A 13188-nucleotide genomic window follows, 5' to 3' on the forward strand; every position below is an offset into this window, starting at 1 on the left:
ACAAAAGATGAATACTATGTACAAGTCATATTGAGCAGCTCTTGTAATCACAGAAGTCAAACATAATTAGAGTATTACAAATTTAATTCACTTTTTGTTAAAATGTATATACTTTTTTGGCACCCTCTATGTTTTAGAGTTTTTTCCACTAAGTGGTTATTTTAACATTCTTGGAGTAATAATTGCATCGTATTAGTGACATGACTTCTGTTATGTTCCACTGTTGTTCTACACAGGCCTGACCTGATAGATTTTGACAAACTAAAGAAATCCAATGCACACTACAACCTGCAGAATGCATTCAACCTGGCGGAGCAGCATCTGGGCCTCACCAAACTGCTGGACCCCGAAGGTGAGGACTCAAGGGGGGACCTTTAGCTTCTGTAGCATCTGCTTTGTGTCTGTCTGTTTTATTTGTACAACACGCTCTGGGAATTACCAAAGGAAGAGGAGCTTCATTTTGGTTATGAAAATTATTTAAGGATTTATAGAAAGGGTGACATTAGAAAAGGCCTTGAAAGATGAGTGTGGCTTAAACAGATTCTGAAGGAGAGGTCATTCTTGCATGAAGGACTTACACAAGCAAAGGTGTAGAACCAGGAAAGAAGAAGGTGAATTTGAGGACCAGAAATCCAGCATGAATGGCGTTTAATGGGGTAACAGTAGGGAATATACCCAGGAGAAGTAAATGGGGCACTCATAGGCTGAAACTTTTAGAGGTTATTCTGCATACAGTGGGGAGTCATGAAGCGTCTTAGCAGCCGTGCTCAAAGTAGAGAACCTCAGTGAGTTCAGTTCTCAAAGTAGAGAACCTGAGTGAGGCATCACTTCTCAGTGAGTGCTTGTTGGCCAACAGTCTTGTGAAGATGGCAAGCAGGTTAGTTTTGGATGGGTAGAGACTGGAGGCAGGGACTTTGTAAGCGAGTGTGAGCGTAAATGAGAAAGATACGTTCAGGAAAGGGTGGTGTGGGGAAAGAGCAGCACCCTCAGTCCTTCATGGCTGACCACATCCCATTCTCTGCCCAGGACTGATCCCTCTACTCCGGGTCCCTGTGTGACGTGGAGCTTAACTGTGTGGAGCAGTCCCCCAGGTTATAGCTCCCTTGCTTAACAAAATCCTAATTCTCGGCTTCATTTCAATATGAGCTCCCAGAGGAACTTTTTCTAATTTTGAGAAGCATTTAAAATATCAGAGGATTTGTTTGTAGTGCTGTAGGCTTATAGATCCCCTCAACTGTGAGCAAATACTAGACAGAGAAAAAACTATGTGTATGTGAGTGAAAGTTTAAAGTTCTTATAAATATAGAATAGGAAGTTTAACTCCCCAAGGGCATATTGAGGTCATGAGGCTGCCAAGCAGGATTTGTGCTATTTTCCAATGCATGAGATTCACTGATATGTTCGCTACAGGAAGCTGAGATAAAATTATCTTTGTGCTAGCTCATTAAATGATTTCTCAGTATAAACAGAAAAATTCCTTGGGTTGTGATAAATCTTTGTGCTTTACCCCTACCTTATTATGGGAAGGAATTTTTCCTTAGCCTTAGTTCATTGTGCTTTTGATAAAGAATCTTTTTTTTTCTATCACAGTGGCAAAATTTTTTAATAACTTGCTCATTAGTTAAGCCTTCTAATTACTGCCTGGTATGAAAAAGGGATTGATGTTCCCCAAATCACAAGACAGAGAGCTAAGAAGGCAGCTGATGTCACTTATCTTTTAAAGTTTGGTCTTAATTATTAGTAGTCGAGTGTTCTCAAGGGTGTCACTTAAAAAATACTTGCAGACAAGTTAAAAAGTTTTGCCCGCTCGCTCCTTGCAGTTGCGTTGACACTTTGCGTTGATTAAAGGGATACAAAGCTGGCATTCTTCTCTGGCTATTCTCTAATTCTTTCTCCTTTGGGCATACACTTTGATGAAGCTGAACAGACGCAGAAGCCCTGGGGTGGGAACTATAGCTGTGATTCTGGCCTCTCCACCATTGGCTGCCTTGGTGATCCCAGACAGGCAGCAACCTAGCGCTAGGCCTTAGCGTTCTCATGTTTAAAATACAAGAAACAATCTTGCTTCATACAGGGCTAGGGGAGGGTTGGGGATAGAAACGAAGGTGTATGTGTAAATGTATCTTGAAAAAGAGCCTGATGTGTCTAAAGATAAAGAGCTGTCCTGTGGGGTTTCTTATCAGTCTATCCCAGTGGTTCTCAACCTTCCTGATGCTGCCCCTTTTTTAACACAGTTGCTGTGGGTCGTGACCCACAGGTTGAGAACCACTATTCTATCCCAAGTTGAGCACTTCACTAAATATTGCTATACCTCAAAGACTGGCCATTTATTTTAAGATCATTTTTGTTCTCTGAATAAATTTTTATTGACCACCCACATTGTGTAGGACAACACACTAGGAAGGCGGTAGGTGGAGTGACAGGGGCTTGGCAGGACAGGCTTGCCCCCGAGGACTGAATCTTAAAAGGCAAATCAAACAGGCATAAATAATCATAATGCCTGGTAGAAAGTGAGTTGTGTGTCCATACAGAGTCCTAGGGGAATAGAGGAGGGAGACAGTACCACCAGCTGTAGGGACCGTAAGCCGTTGTGTTGGGCTGGTCACTTTGACCTGGACCTTGAAGGATGGTGAAAAAGTAGCAAGGTAGGGAAGGCCATCTGAGGCAAAGAGAAGTTGTGAGGAGGGAGGCATGTTAGAAATTGGGATGTGTAAGGGGAATGGAGAAGAGTCAAGTCTGGATCAGATATATAGATTAAAAGTGTCTAGAACAATGCTTGGCACTTAGAGGAAGCCCAGTAAATATCTGTGGAATAGAAGGATTGAAAAAAGGGAAGGAAAGTTACATCCAGATTCTAGAGGACTAGAGGGCTTATACTTTATTCTTCAGACTGAAGGGTACTTCTGAGTAATGTTGAGGTAGGAGGAAATGTGTTCCCAGCTGTGCTTCTGGAAGATCAGTCTGGGGCACCACGGGAGTGAACTGGCAGACACTGCGAGGGAGCCGTGTCTCAGGTTGTGGCACTGGAGTCTGAACCATAAGTGACAATAGGGTTCCATAAGTAGAGCCATCCAGACTCAGATGAGTGACCAGCTGGATATGAGTAACAAGGCGATAAAGATGTCTGAAGACCGAGCAACTGGGGCAGAGGCTGGTGCTAGAAGCAGAAATGAGGACTTAAGAAACACAAACCCCATTTGGTAAAGTAGGGGCAAGGGGAAGAGCAAGATGCGCCTGTAGAAGGCACTTTGTGAATATTCACATGATAGACGGATGAGTGATACGGTTTCATCCTTATTGTCCTTGTAATTAATGCACTGATGCCAGAACCCGCAAATACAAAAAATGAAAGGGGGGGGGGGCTGTTCAGTGTTGTCAGACGGTTGTTCTGGTTTTGCTGTTGCCTGGGTGGGGCACAGTGGCAGCACCCCTAAGCAGAGCCTTCTCTGGGTTACAGACATCAGCGTGGACCACCCTGATGAGAAGTCCATTATCACTTACGTGGTGACTTATTACCACTACTTCTCTAAGATGAAAGCCTTGGCTGTGGAAGGAAAACGAATTGGAAAGGTGAGCTCACAGCAGTTTTGTAAGAAGCTTGCCAACAGCCATCTGTGGCAGACGGCAAGAGTGGCAGGGAAGTAGGCAGACACCTCTTCATCCCAGGGGTAACAGGAGGTAGGAGCAATGGCTGAAGTATTTAGGAAAGGATTTGAGGGGGTGTCTCAGACCCAGGAAAACCCCTCTACTCAACCATTCCAGAAAATTGGGTATTGGAAATCTGGCCAAGTTGACTAATGTCATGGACATGGAATCCTACTTACAACACAGTTGAAAAGGTTTGGTGTTAGGCTTTTTACTTTCACTTCTCCTTTGGCCAGTGTTTGTTCATCTGCTATATTTTTCAAAACACCTCAGACCAGATGACATTGTCCTCTGTATGTAATAGAATGGAAAATTCATGGGACAAGACCAAGCTATTTAGAGCCCTTTTTCTTTTTCTAGGAATTTCGGAGGTTAAGCTACAGAAGTCATTCAAAAATTCTTTGCCTGGGGGTTGGGAGGTTACAGAATGAATTATAGTCCAGTTAAGCTGTTGTTGCTCACCACACAAAAAAAGCCAGTCTGGGTGCAAATGGTTCTTTGAGTTAAAATGCTCGTGCTGAAGCCAGACGGAGTCATTTCAAAGACAGCCGTTACAGTGCACGTGCTCATGCAGGGCTGCCCCTGCATTTACTCCCGTGGTGACAGGGTCTTTTCAGTGTTTCTAACTCTTGTGTACAGGTGCTTGACAATGCTATTGAAACAGAAAAAATGATCGAAAAGTACGAATCACTTGCCTCTGACCTTCTCGAGTGGATTGAACAAACCATCATCATTCTGAACAATCGCAAATTTGCCAATTCACTGGTCGGGGTTCAACAACAGCTTCAGGCATTCAACACTTACCGCACTGTGGAAAAACCACCCAAGTAAGAAGCAGATTGTAATGAGAAGCTGTCAGTATGGGAAGAGAGGTCAGAGTAGCCAACAGACTCCTGTTCTGTGACCTCTGTGACCTCAGCTCTTCACCAAATGCCTCTCACCAGTGGCCTGTCTTACCCCTTTTCATATGATTCTGTGTTGTTGAGATTTATTATACATCATACCTCTCCTGCGCTATTTATAATAGAAATGTGCCAGTGTACAGGATACATAAGAATACTAAGAAATAGTACAGGTCTCCAGTCCATTATCCAAAACCCTTATGCTAGAATGTTGCAGGACTCCACATTTTTTGGATTTTTAGAAAAGTGGCACAGTATATATGTTCTATTAATATAAGAGCACAGGTGGGTCTGAGGCAGTAACTCATAACCAAGCCTACTAAATACCTGCAGCAAAATGTGTACATATTCACATTGTGCTAGAGTAACAGAGAGACTAGTTGTATAACAGTTCAGATCAGATTTTGCTGGCCAAAAGTTTGATTCTTTTTTATATACTTGTATTAAAGTTCCTAATTGTTGAATGAGGATGGTGGGTCTTTATCTCTTGTATACCATAGTTCCAAAGTGGTATGCAAGAAATAAAGGCCCCCCATCTCACTAAGGGTGGATTCCTTAGTGAGGTCTCTGAAACCCATTGAAACTTGTATCAGACTTTTGACAGAACCCTTGTTGATTACACTCAGCTGTGCTCTGTGAGTGAAATAAGTCCATTGTCCAGGACTTAGGGTTAGATCTCGATTAAGGGAATTAAAAAAGGAGTATTGTGTGCCTTTGACACCCTCAAATATAAATCTCAGGGACAACAAACAACTACAGAAACAATCCCACCATTTGGCATATTTAGAGGTTTGTAATACCCAGTAACTAACCTGCTGCTGTCTCTCTGGCATGCATTTCACATAAATCAGACCAGAGATTCGTGACTTTTAAAATTGCATGACTATGTGAAATGTTTTCTTTCTCTAGTAACAGATGAACTTTTTCGAAGGAACAAACTATAGTAGATAATGATTATGGCCTTTTTTCTCTTTGCTTAGATTTACAGAGAAGGGGAACTTGGAAGTACTGCTTTTCACTATTCAGAGCAAGATGAGGGCCAACAACCAGAAGGTCTACATGCCCCGGGAGGGGAAGCTCATCTCTGATATTAACAAGGTAAAAAGCCTTTGGTTCTCCAGGGGCCTTACTGGTTTCAGGATCTGTCCCTGGGTTTTGATAGCTAAGAAGACTGGAGATTGAAAGGGTGTGTCCTTGCCTGCTGAACCTGGTAATTGACAGCTGGTGCTCAGGTGTGGCAGAGGGCCAAGCAGGTACTTGAGGTAGGCCAGTCTGGTGGGGGCTTTAGGAGAGCACCGTTAGATTTTATTAAACCAGCTTTGGCTCAGGCTGTTTACCTTGCTACTTAAATACACATCAGTTTACCCTCATCTGTCCCAGGCAGTCATCTCAAACCTCTATAAATTGCAGAAAAGAAAAATCAAAACCTTTATTTCATGTGTTTGGAATCTCCAGAAGTTGTGGGGCTTAGGATATTGGCCTCTTCCATCAGGGAAGCTCTCAAAAATCAATTTTCATTACTTTGCCTTTACGTCAGCAGTTATAGAATTTCACAATGGCATTATTTCTGGCTAGAAATTTTAAAAATCTACAATTCTGTGGTCAGTTGTATATACTTAGATTCCTGTGAGTAGACTGTTTGGTTTTTTTTTTTAATGTGACAGCAGGCATATTTCATAGGGATGGATGTAATGTGGGCAGTCGGTCAGGCTTTCAAAAGAAATAATCAGATGTGTAAATCTTTTATAAGTGGCTCAGGCTGGAGTGAATAAGAGATTCATAATTTTTCTCATTTAGTATGATTAGAGCTATTTAGGATAATGTATTTCCTCTTAAAATAAGAGAATAATAATTACATTGCTTTGTGTCTATAGTTTGTTTTTTTTTTTTTTCAAGTATACCACAGGAACTTTTGATTTAGATCTCCATGCGTCTACACTGAGAGAAAAATATTTTTTTCTCAAGGCCTAAGAGTCAGCGAGTGTGGGAATGGGATGTCCCCTTCAAGTCCTCAGATCTTTTTGAGGAATACTAGCTGTTGGCTGTAGCTGAGAAGGTTTCCTTGAACATTGCAGAAAACTGTTTTTCTCCTCCGCTCCTACAGGCCTGGGAAAGACTGGAAAAAGCAGAACATGAAAGAGAACTGGCCCTGCGAAATGAGCTCATACGTCAGGAGAAACTGGAACAGCTCGCCCGCAGATTCGATCGCAAGGCAGCTATGAGGGAGACTTGGCTGAGTGAAAACCAGCGTCTGGTGTCTCAGGTTCTGCTCTTGACATCATTAAAGAAACCACAGCTGGGGTAACCTGGAAATGTAGACTGTACCCAAGGGCCGCAAGGCCGCAAGACATCTGCTTATCAGTGTTCAGTTATTCTGAAGCAACTGCAGGGTCATCTTGCCTACTTCCCATGAAAGGGATGTTTATAATTTCTAATATGCTTTCTCTTCTATTTATCTAACTTTTCATGGATTTGGAAGCAGCTCAAGCAGAGATTGTTTAGAGACAGTGAGTGTGTGTGAACCGTTCACATTTATGTAAGTTTTACCAGTTCCTCTCTTTCCCTCAGTCTTTGACCAGCTAACCCTTCAAGGCAGTTAGACTGGTTGTGAAGTAAACAGAAGAGGCTTTTCATTTCTACTTGGCTTGGCATAAGCTATCACCTGCTCAGTCTCTTAAGTCAGGTGCTAGATCTGAGCTGGGCCCCTCTGCAAAATGAGAAGTTGTTGGCTGGCTTTGGAGAGGGCACCTGAGTTCAAGGCAGGGACCAGCTCGGGGAGGGAGGCCTCGGGAGTCAGGTTTGGCGTTAGGACCCCCAGGATGAAGGTGTGCTCAGGATTTCACCTCTGTTCTCTGCTTCTTTTCTTAGATTGGGTGGCTTTTTAATTCTACGTTTATTTCCTTTCTCTGTAGGACAACTTTGGGTTTGACCTTCCTGCGGTTGAGGCCGCCACAAAAAAGCACGAGGCCATCGAGACAGACATTGCCGCATACGAGGAGCGTGTGCAGGCCGTGGTGGCCGTGGCCAGGGAGCTCGAGGCAGAGAATTACCATGACATCAAGCGCATCACAGCGAGGAAGGACAATGTCATCCGGCTCTGGGAATACCTACTGGAACTGCTCAGGGCCCGGAGGCAGCGGCTCGAGATGAACCTGGGGCTGCAGAAGATTTTCCAGGAAATGCTCTACATTATGGACTGGATGGATGAAATGAAGGTAAAACCTGACCAGAGGAGGCCACAGCTGGTCCTACCAGACCTCTAGGTTTTGGAACCCATCCACTAATCTCACGTCATGTCATATCACACATCGTTCTGCTTGTCTAACTGCCCACCTGTAAAATCAGAGAGGGACCACGTTACCCATGGGAATATTATTAGCTCCCAGGTCAAATAAGACATGAAAGGTGAAAAACTTGTTACGAAGAGCAATTTACTGGCTGGAGTTCTGCTACTATGATTAAGATCTAATTTAGATGCATTCCATATAGGGGATCAATCAAATTGTGGTTTGTTTTTAATTTTTTAGGGTTGAAGTAGCTTTCTGTCTTACTGATCTTTCTGAGTGAGTGACACTGCTTTGGCGAGGAGGGCCAGGAAGGAGAGTGGGAGGTGGTGTGGACATAGCACAGGTCAGGCACCACATGACCAGAGCCCAAAGTGCCTGATCTCTTTGTACCTCCTCCTTTCTTCATTTTTAGATGGCGATCACACTTAATGTCTACCATATCTCATTATTACAAAGATAGAGCACAGTAACGTGTACAGATCATAGGACCAGCAGATGGCAATGGCTGCTCATGCTGGTTTGTGTTTCCCTTTCCAGCTCTTAGCATAGAGTTCTAAGCTTTCCTTCTGCCCAGGAAGCTACCTGCCATCATGCCATAGCCCTTGTGTCTTTCTTAATGTCCTCTGGTGCAGGCCACGGAATGCTAATCCAGACCAAGCAGTTCTCCAGCTGGGCTGCAGTTAGCCTTGTAGCTAGAATGGAGCAGTTTGCAGACAGTCCCATGGAGCCTCTTGTCTCTGCACACCATGTTCCCAAGCTTGACCTTAGGCGAGAGATTTCCTTCCCAGGATATGAGCCCTGGTCTGTTGCTTAGCTCTTGAACCATTCCCAGCAGAGGGGCAGGGTCACCTGATAGCATCAATTTTCTCTTCCATTGTCCTGGATTTATGATGTTCTTAGGTATGGTCTGTCTTGACCTCTTAAAGTAGAAATGTTCATAAAAATGTTGCAGATACGCTTTTCATTTTATAAATCATGATGTATATTCTAATCCAGGTTGATTCAGAGATTTCCTTAGAAGAGGGAAGTAGAAATTTCACCTGCAGAGAATTTAGGATAAGGCTCCCAAATTTGACTGACTGATGGAAGAAAAAAGAAAATGTCAAAATGTCAGTGGGTTCAGATTTAAACCCAGGAAGTTGGTTGGGGTCTAGTAAGCATGGCAGCCACCTGACCCTGCTCTCCTTAATTAGGTTAAAGATGTGGCTTGTAAGCTTTTCAGTAGATTCTTCTCCTGAGTGTAGTTGAAGCATGCCATTAAATTCTCTAACAGAGGAAAAGCGTCCACTTAAGGAACCAGGAATCTTCTAAAAGATTTTTTTAAGCTTTGAAGTGTCTGAATCTATTACCTTTACCTCTTAGCTTCCTGAAAAGCTGTTTCAGCAGTTTCTCCTTGAAGCCTCACTTATTTTATTCTGCACTTCCAGTGTATTTGTCTTGCTTATTCTGAGGTAGATGATCCTTAGTTTACTGTGTCTCTCCCAACACTGGCTTTCAGGTTTGATTTGTTTTGTTCTGGTTTGTTCACCATCATCTTCCCTGGGAGGTGTAGGGTCCTTGGCAGGCAAGAGGGAAGGTGCAGCTCTCTGTCCAAAGATAATGTGGTGTGGAAGTCAAGGTTATATTCACAGATGTCCTTTCTATTTCTTCTTGTGCACAGGTGCTGTTACTGTCTCAAGACTATGGCAAACACTTGCTTGGTGTGGAAGACCTGTTACAGAAGCACGCTCTGGTTGAAGCGGACATTGGCATCCAGGCAGAGCGGGTGAGAGGTGTCAATGCCTCTGCCCAGAAGTTTGCAACGGACGGGGAAGGTAAGGATGGACCATTCCAAGCTTTCCCTCCTGGTCCCCAGAGCATGTGGCAGTGGGGCTTTTGAAGTTGCTGCACCACTGTGAGTAATGATGGGTTTGTCTGCTGCTGTGGCCTTCTGAGCACAATTCTGTCTTGTTTTTCTGAAACAGATGTGTCTTTTTCTTAAATACTCACGTTCTGCTTGGTTTTGAGTGGCTCGTTGTTTGGCAGTGCAAGTTTGCCAGACTATACTCTGTGGCCGTGCACCAGCAGCTCCTGGCTGCACGTACTTGTTTGGAGACGATTTAGAATGATTTGTTTTTGCTGCTTACAGTTTTAGATAAATGTAGCCACCTTTCATATGATTCATGTGCTTTCTTTATTCGTAAATGATCACTTTGCAGTTGGGCCAAAATAATAATACTTACCACTGCCCCTTCTGTTGCGATCAAGAGTCTAGGAGGTGCTGGTGGCCTCACACCCTGTGTTCATATTTTGAAGTGAACTGGTAGTCCCATGGTGAGAGCCTGGGGTGCACCTTACTGCCTACAGGTGATCAGGCCCCCTGCTGCTCGGTCACACCCACATCCCTTCCTTGGTGTGAACAGGTTACAAGCCCTGCGACCCCCAGGTGATCCGGGACCGCGTGGCCCACATGGAGTTCTGTTATCAAGAGCTTTGCCAGCTTGCAGCTGAGCGCCGGGCCCGGCTGGAAGAGTCCCGCCGCCTCTGGAAGTTCTTCTGGGAGATGGCTGAGGAGGAAAGCTGGATAAGGGAGAAGGAGAAGATCCTGTCCTCTGATGATTATGGGAAGGACCTGACCAGCGTCATGCGCCTGCTCAGCAAGCACCGGGCATTCGAGGATGAGATGAGCGGCCGCAGTGGCCACTTCGAGCAGGCCATCAAGGAAGGTGAAGACATGATCACCGAGGAGCACTTCGGGTCGGAGAAGATCCGTGAAAGGATCATTTACATCCGGGAGCAGTGGGCCAACCTGGAGCAGCTCTCGGCCATTCGGAAGAAGCGCCTGGAGGAGGCCTCACTGCTGCACCAGTTCCAGGCCGATGCTGATGACATCGACGCCTGGATGCTGGACATCCTCAAGATCGTTTCCAGCAGTGACGTTGGCCACGACGAGTACTCCACACAGTCTCTGGTCAAGAAACACAAGGATGTGGCGGAAGAGATCGCCAACTACAGACCCACCATTGACACACTACACGAGCAAGCCAGCGCCCTCCCCCAGGAGCACTCAGAGTCTCCGGACGTGCAGGGCAGGCTGTCCGGCATCGAGGAGCGCTACAAGGAGGTGGCGGAGTTGACACGGCTGAGGAAGCAGGCGCTCCAGGACACCCTGGCTCTGTACAAGATGTTCAGTGAGGCTGATGCCTGTGAGCTGTGGATCGATGAGAAGGAGCAGTGGCTCAACAACATGCAGATCCCAGAGAAGCTGGAGGACCTGGAGGTCATCCAACACAGGTGAGTGGGCGCTGCTGGGCACTGGCCCTCCCCCCATGACCACCAGTGGTTATGGAGCTGATTGAACTGCCCTTTCAGATTTGAGAGCCTTGAACCGGAAATGAACAACCAGGCCTCCCGGGTGGCAGTGGTGAACCAGATCGCACGCCAACTGATGCACAGTGGCCACCCGAGTGAGAAGGAAATCAAAGCCCAGCAGGACAAACTCAACACGAGGTGAGTGTCAGACCAGCAGCGTGCTGGCTGTGTTGTGTGGGGCTAGAGAGGGTGAGGAGCTTCCTGGGCAGGGTCACTGGCATCATGACACTGATGTCATCTCACTCACGTCTCCCTTTCAACATGTCCCAGTTTTGCAAGACGTGTCTCGGGTCAATGTCATTGAGGACAGGAAGAGACCTGTGTCAACCCAGCACCTGCCCCTCTCCACGTCAAAATTAGGGCTGTGATGTGGCCTGGGCCCAGCATGGCAGAAGGCATTAATGTGGTACCTGTGCTGTCCCTTTAGAAATGATTGTTTGAACAGCATGCTTCGGACTGACTTTGCCAGTGAAAATCCTGATTGCCAGGGCAGACCTTGGTCTTGGTCTTATCATTGGGTTGAATAAACATGTTTAAGTTTGGTTGTGATTGCCAGCTGGCCTCGGTTCTGAAGGTTACTTAGATTTGGAAAACGTTCTTAAATGCAGTTCAGAGGTGAATAAAATGTGACAGACATAGACTTATACTCAACTCTGGGGACAGATATGTTGTAACTGCTCACGTTGGGCACTCTCAACATATCCCTCTTCCTGAAAGGCTTTTTCCAGATTACATTACATCCTTGAGCCATTTCTCTAATACTTGGTATTCACATACCAAGGGAGATGATTTTCCAAAAAAGCATGTAGTCCAAACACAGAAAGCAGATGTGCAGTGTTAACCGTCACTGTCTGGCTCCTTATGTAGACGTGGTCAGCGTCCCTTCCTCATGCTGCGCTCTCTGTCACTACATTCACAGGTGGAGCCAGTTCAGAGAACTGGTCGACAGGAAGAAGGATGCTCTTCTGTCTGCCCTGAGCATCCAGAACTACCACCTCGAGTGCAACGAGACCAAATCCTGGATTCGGGAAAAGACCAAGGTTATCGAGTCTACCCAGGACCTGGGTAACGACCTGGCTGGCGTCATGGCCCTGCAGCGCAAGCTGACCGGCATGGAACGGGACTTGGTGGCCATAGAGGCGAAGCTGAGCGACCTGCAGAAGGAGGCAGAGAAGCTGGAGTCTGAGCACCCAGACCAGGCCCAGGCCATCCTGTCTCGGCTGGCCGAGATCAGCGACGTGTGGGAGGAGATGAAGACCACCCTGAAGAACCGAGAGGCCTCCCTGGGAGAGGCCAGCAAGCTGCAGCAGTTCCTGCGGGACTTGGACGACTTCCAGTCCTGGCTGTCTAGGACCCAGACGGCCATCGCCTCAGAAGACATGCCTAACACCCTGACGGAGGCAGAGAAGCTTCTCACGCAGCATGAGAACATCAAAAACGAGATCGACAACTATGAGGAGGACTACCAGAAGATGAGGGACATGGGCGAGATGGTCACCCAGGGCCAGACGGACGCCCAGTACATGTTCCTGCGGCAGCGGCTGCAGGCCTTGGACACCGGCTGGAACGAGCTCCACAAAATGTGGGAGAACAGGCAGAACCTCCTCTCCCAGTCGCATGCCTACCAGCAGTTCCTCAGAGACACAAAGCAAGCCGAGGCCTTTCTCAACAACCAGGTAACGGTTGTCTTCTCCGGTCCGAGAAGACTCCGGTTGACTCTTGAAACATTTTGGCCAGGGCTGTGGGTTGAAACCACACCTATTTGAAAGTAGAAGGATAATTTAGAGGATTTGTTCCCCTTGACTCTAATGGCACTGAACCCCATCACAACACAGGGGACAGGAATTGAAGATTTCCACCAGGCGCCACCTTGCCTTGCAAAAATAGGGTTTGATTTCAGCTACTGCTGAGGACCTCTAAAGTCCATAGTATGTTCTCATGATTGAGATATTAATCCCACCAAAGTCGTTAACCCCCCCTCCACCCTTTAACAAGAACGTGTG

The 13188-nt window shown here is 46.0% G+C and overlaps 1 protein-coding gene across 4 annotated transcripts in view; it reads left to right on the plus strand.

The window, feature by feature from the left end:
* SPTBN1 (spectrin beta, non-erythrocytic 1) overlaps positions 1–13188 on the plus strand; it is a 238708-nt gene that overhangs the window by 184716 nt on the left and 40804 nt on the right. For all 4 annotated transcript variants that reach the window (XM_053588956.1, XM_053588955.1, XM_053588957.1 and 1 more), the window contains 10 exons: positions 237–352; positions 3458–3570; positions 4285–4472; positions 5528–5645; positions 6652–6810; positions 7460–7762; positions 9495–9648; positions 10237–11107; positions 11186–11323; positions 12105–12861. In XM_053588956.1, the coding sequence (XP_053444931.1) occupies positions 237–352; positions 3458–3570; positions 4285–4472; positions 5528–5645; positions 6652–6810; positions 7460–7762; positions 9495–9648; positions 10237–11107; positions 11186–11323; positions 12105–12861 (2917 nt within the window). The remainder of the gene's footprint in view (positions 1–236; positions 353–3457; positions 3571–4284; positions 4473–5527; positions 5646–6651; positions 6811–7459; positions 7763–9494; positions 9649–10236; positions 11108–11185; positions 11324–12104; positions 12862–13188) is intronic.

Source organism: Nycticebus coucang, chromosome 4 (genome assembly GCF_027406575.1).
Source record: "Nycticebus coucang isolate mNycCou1 chromosome 4, mNycCou1.pri, whole genome shotgun sequence".
Classification (NCBI taxonomy): Eukaryota; Metazoa; Chordata; class Mammalia; order Primates; family Lorisidae; genus Nycticebus; species Nycticebus coucang.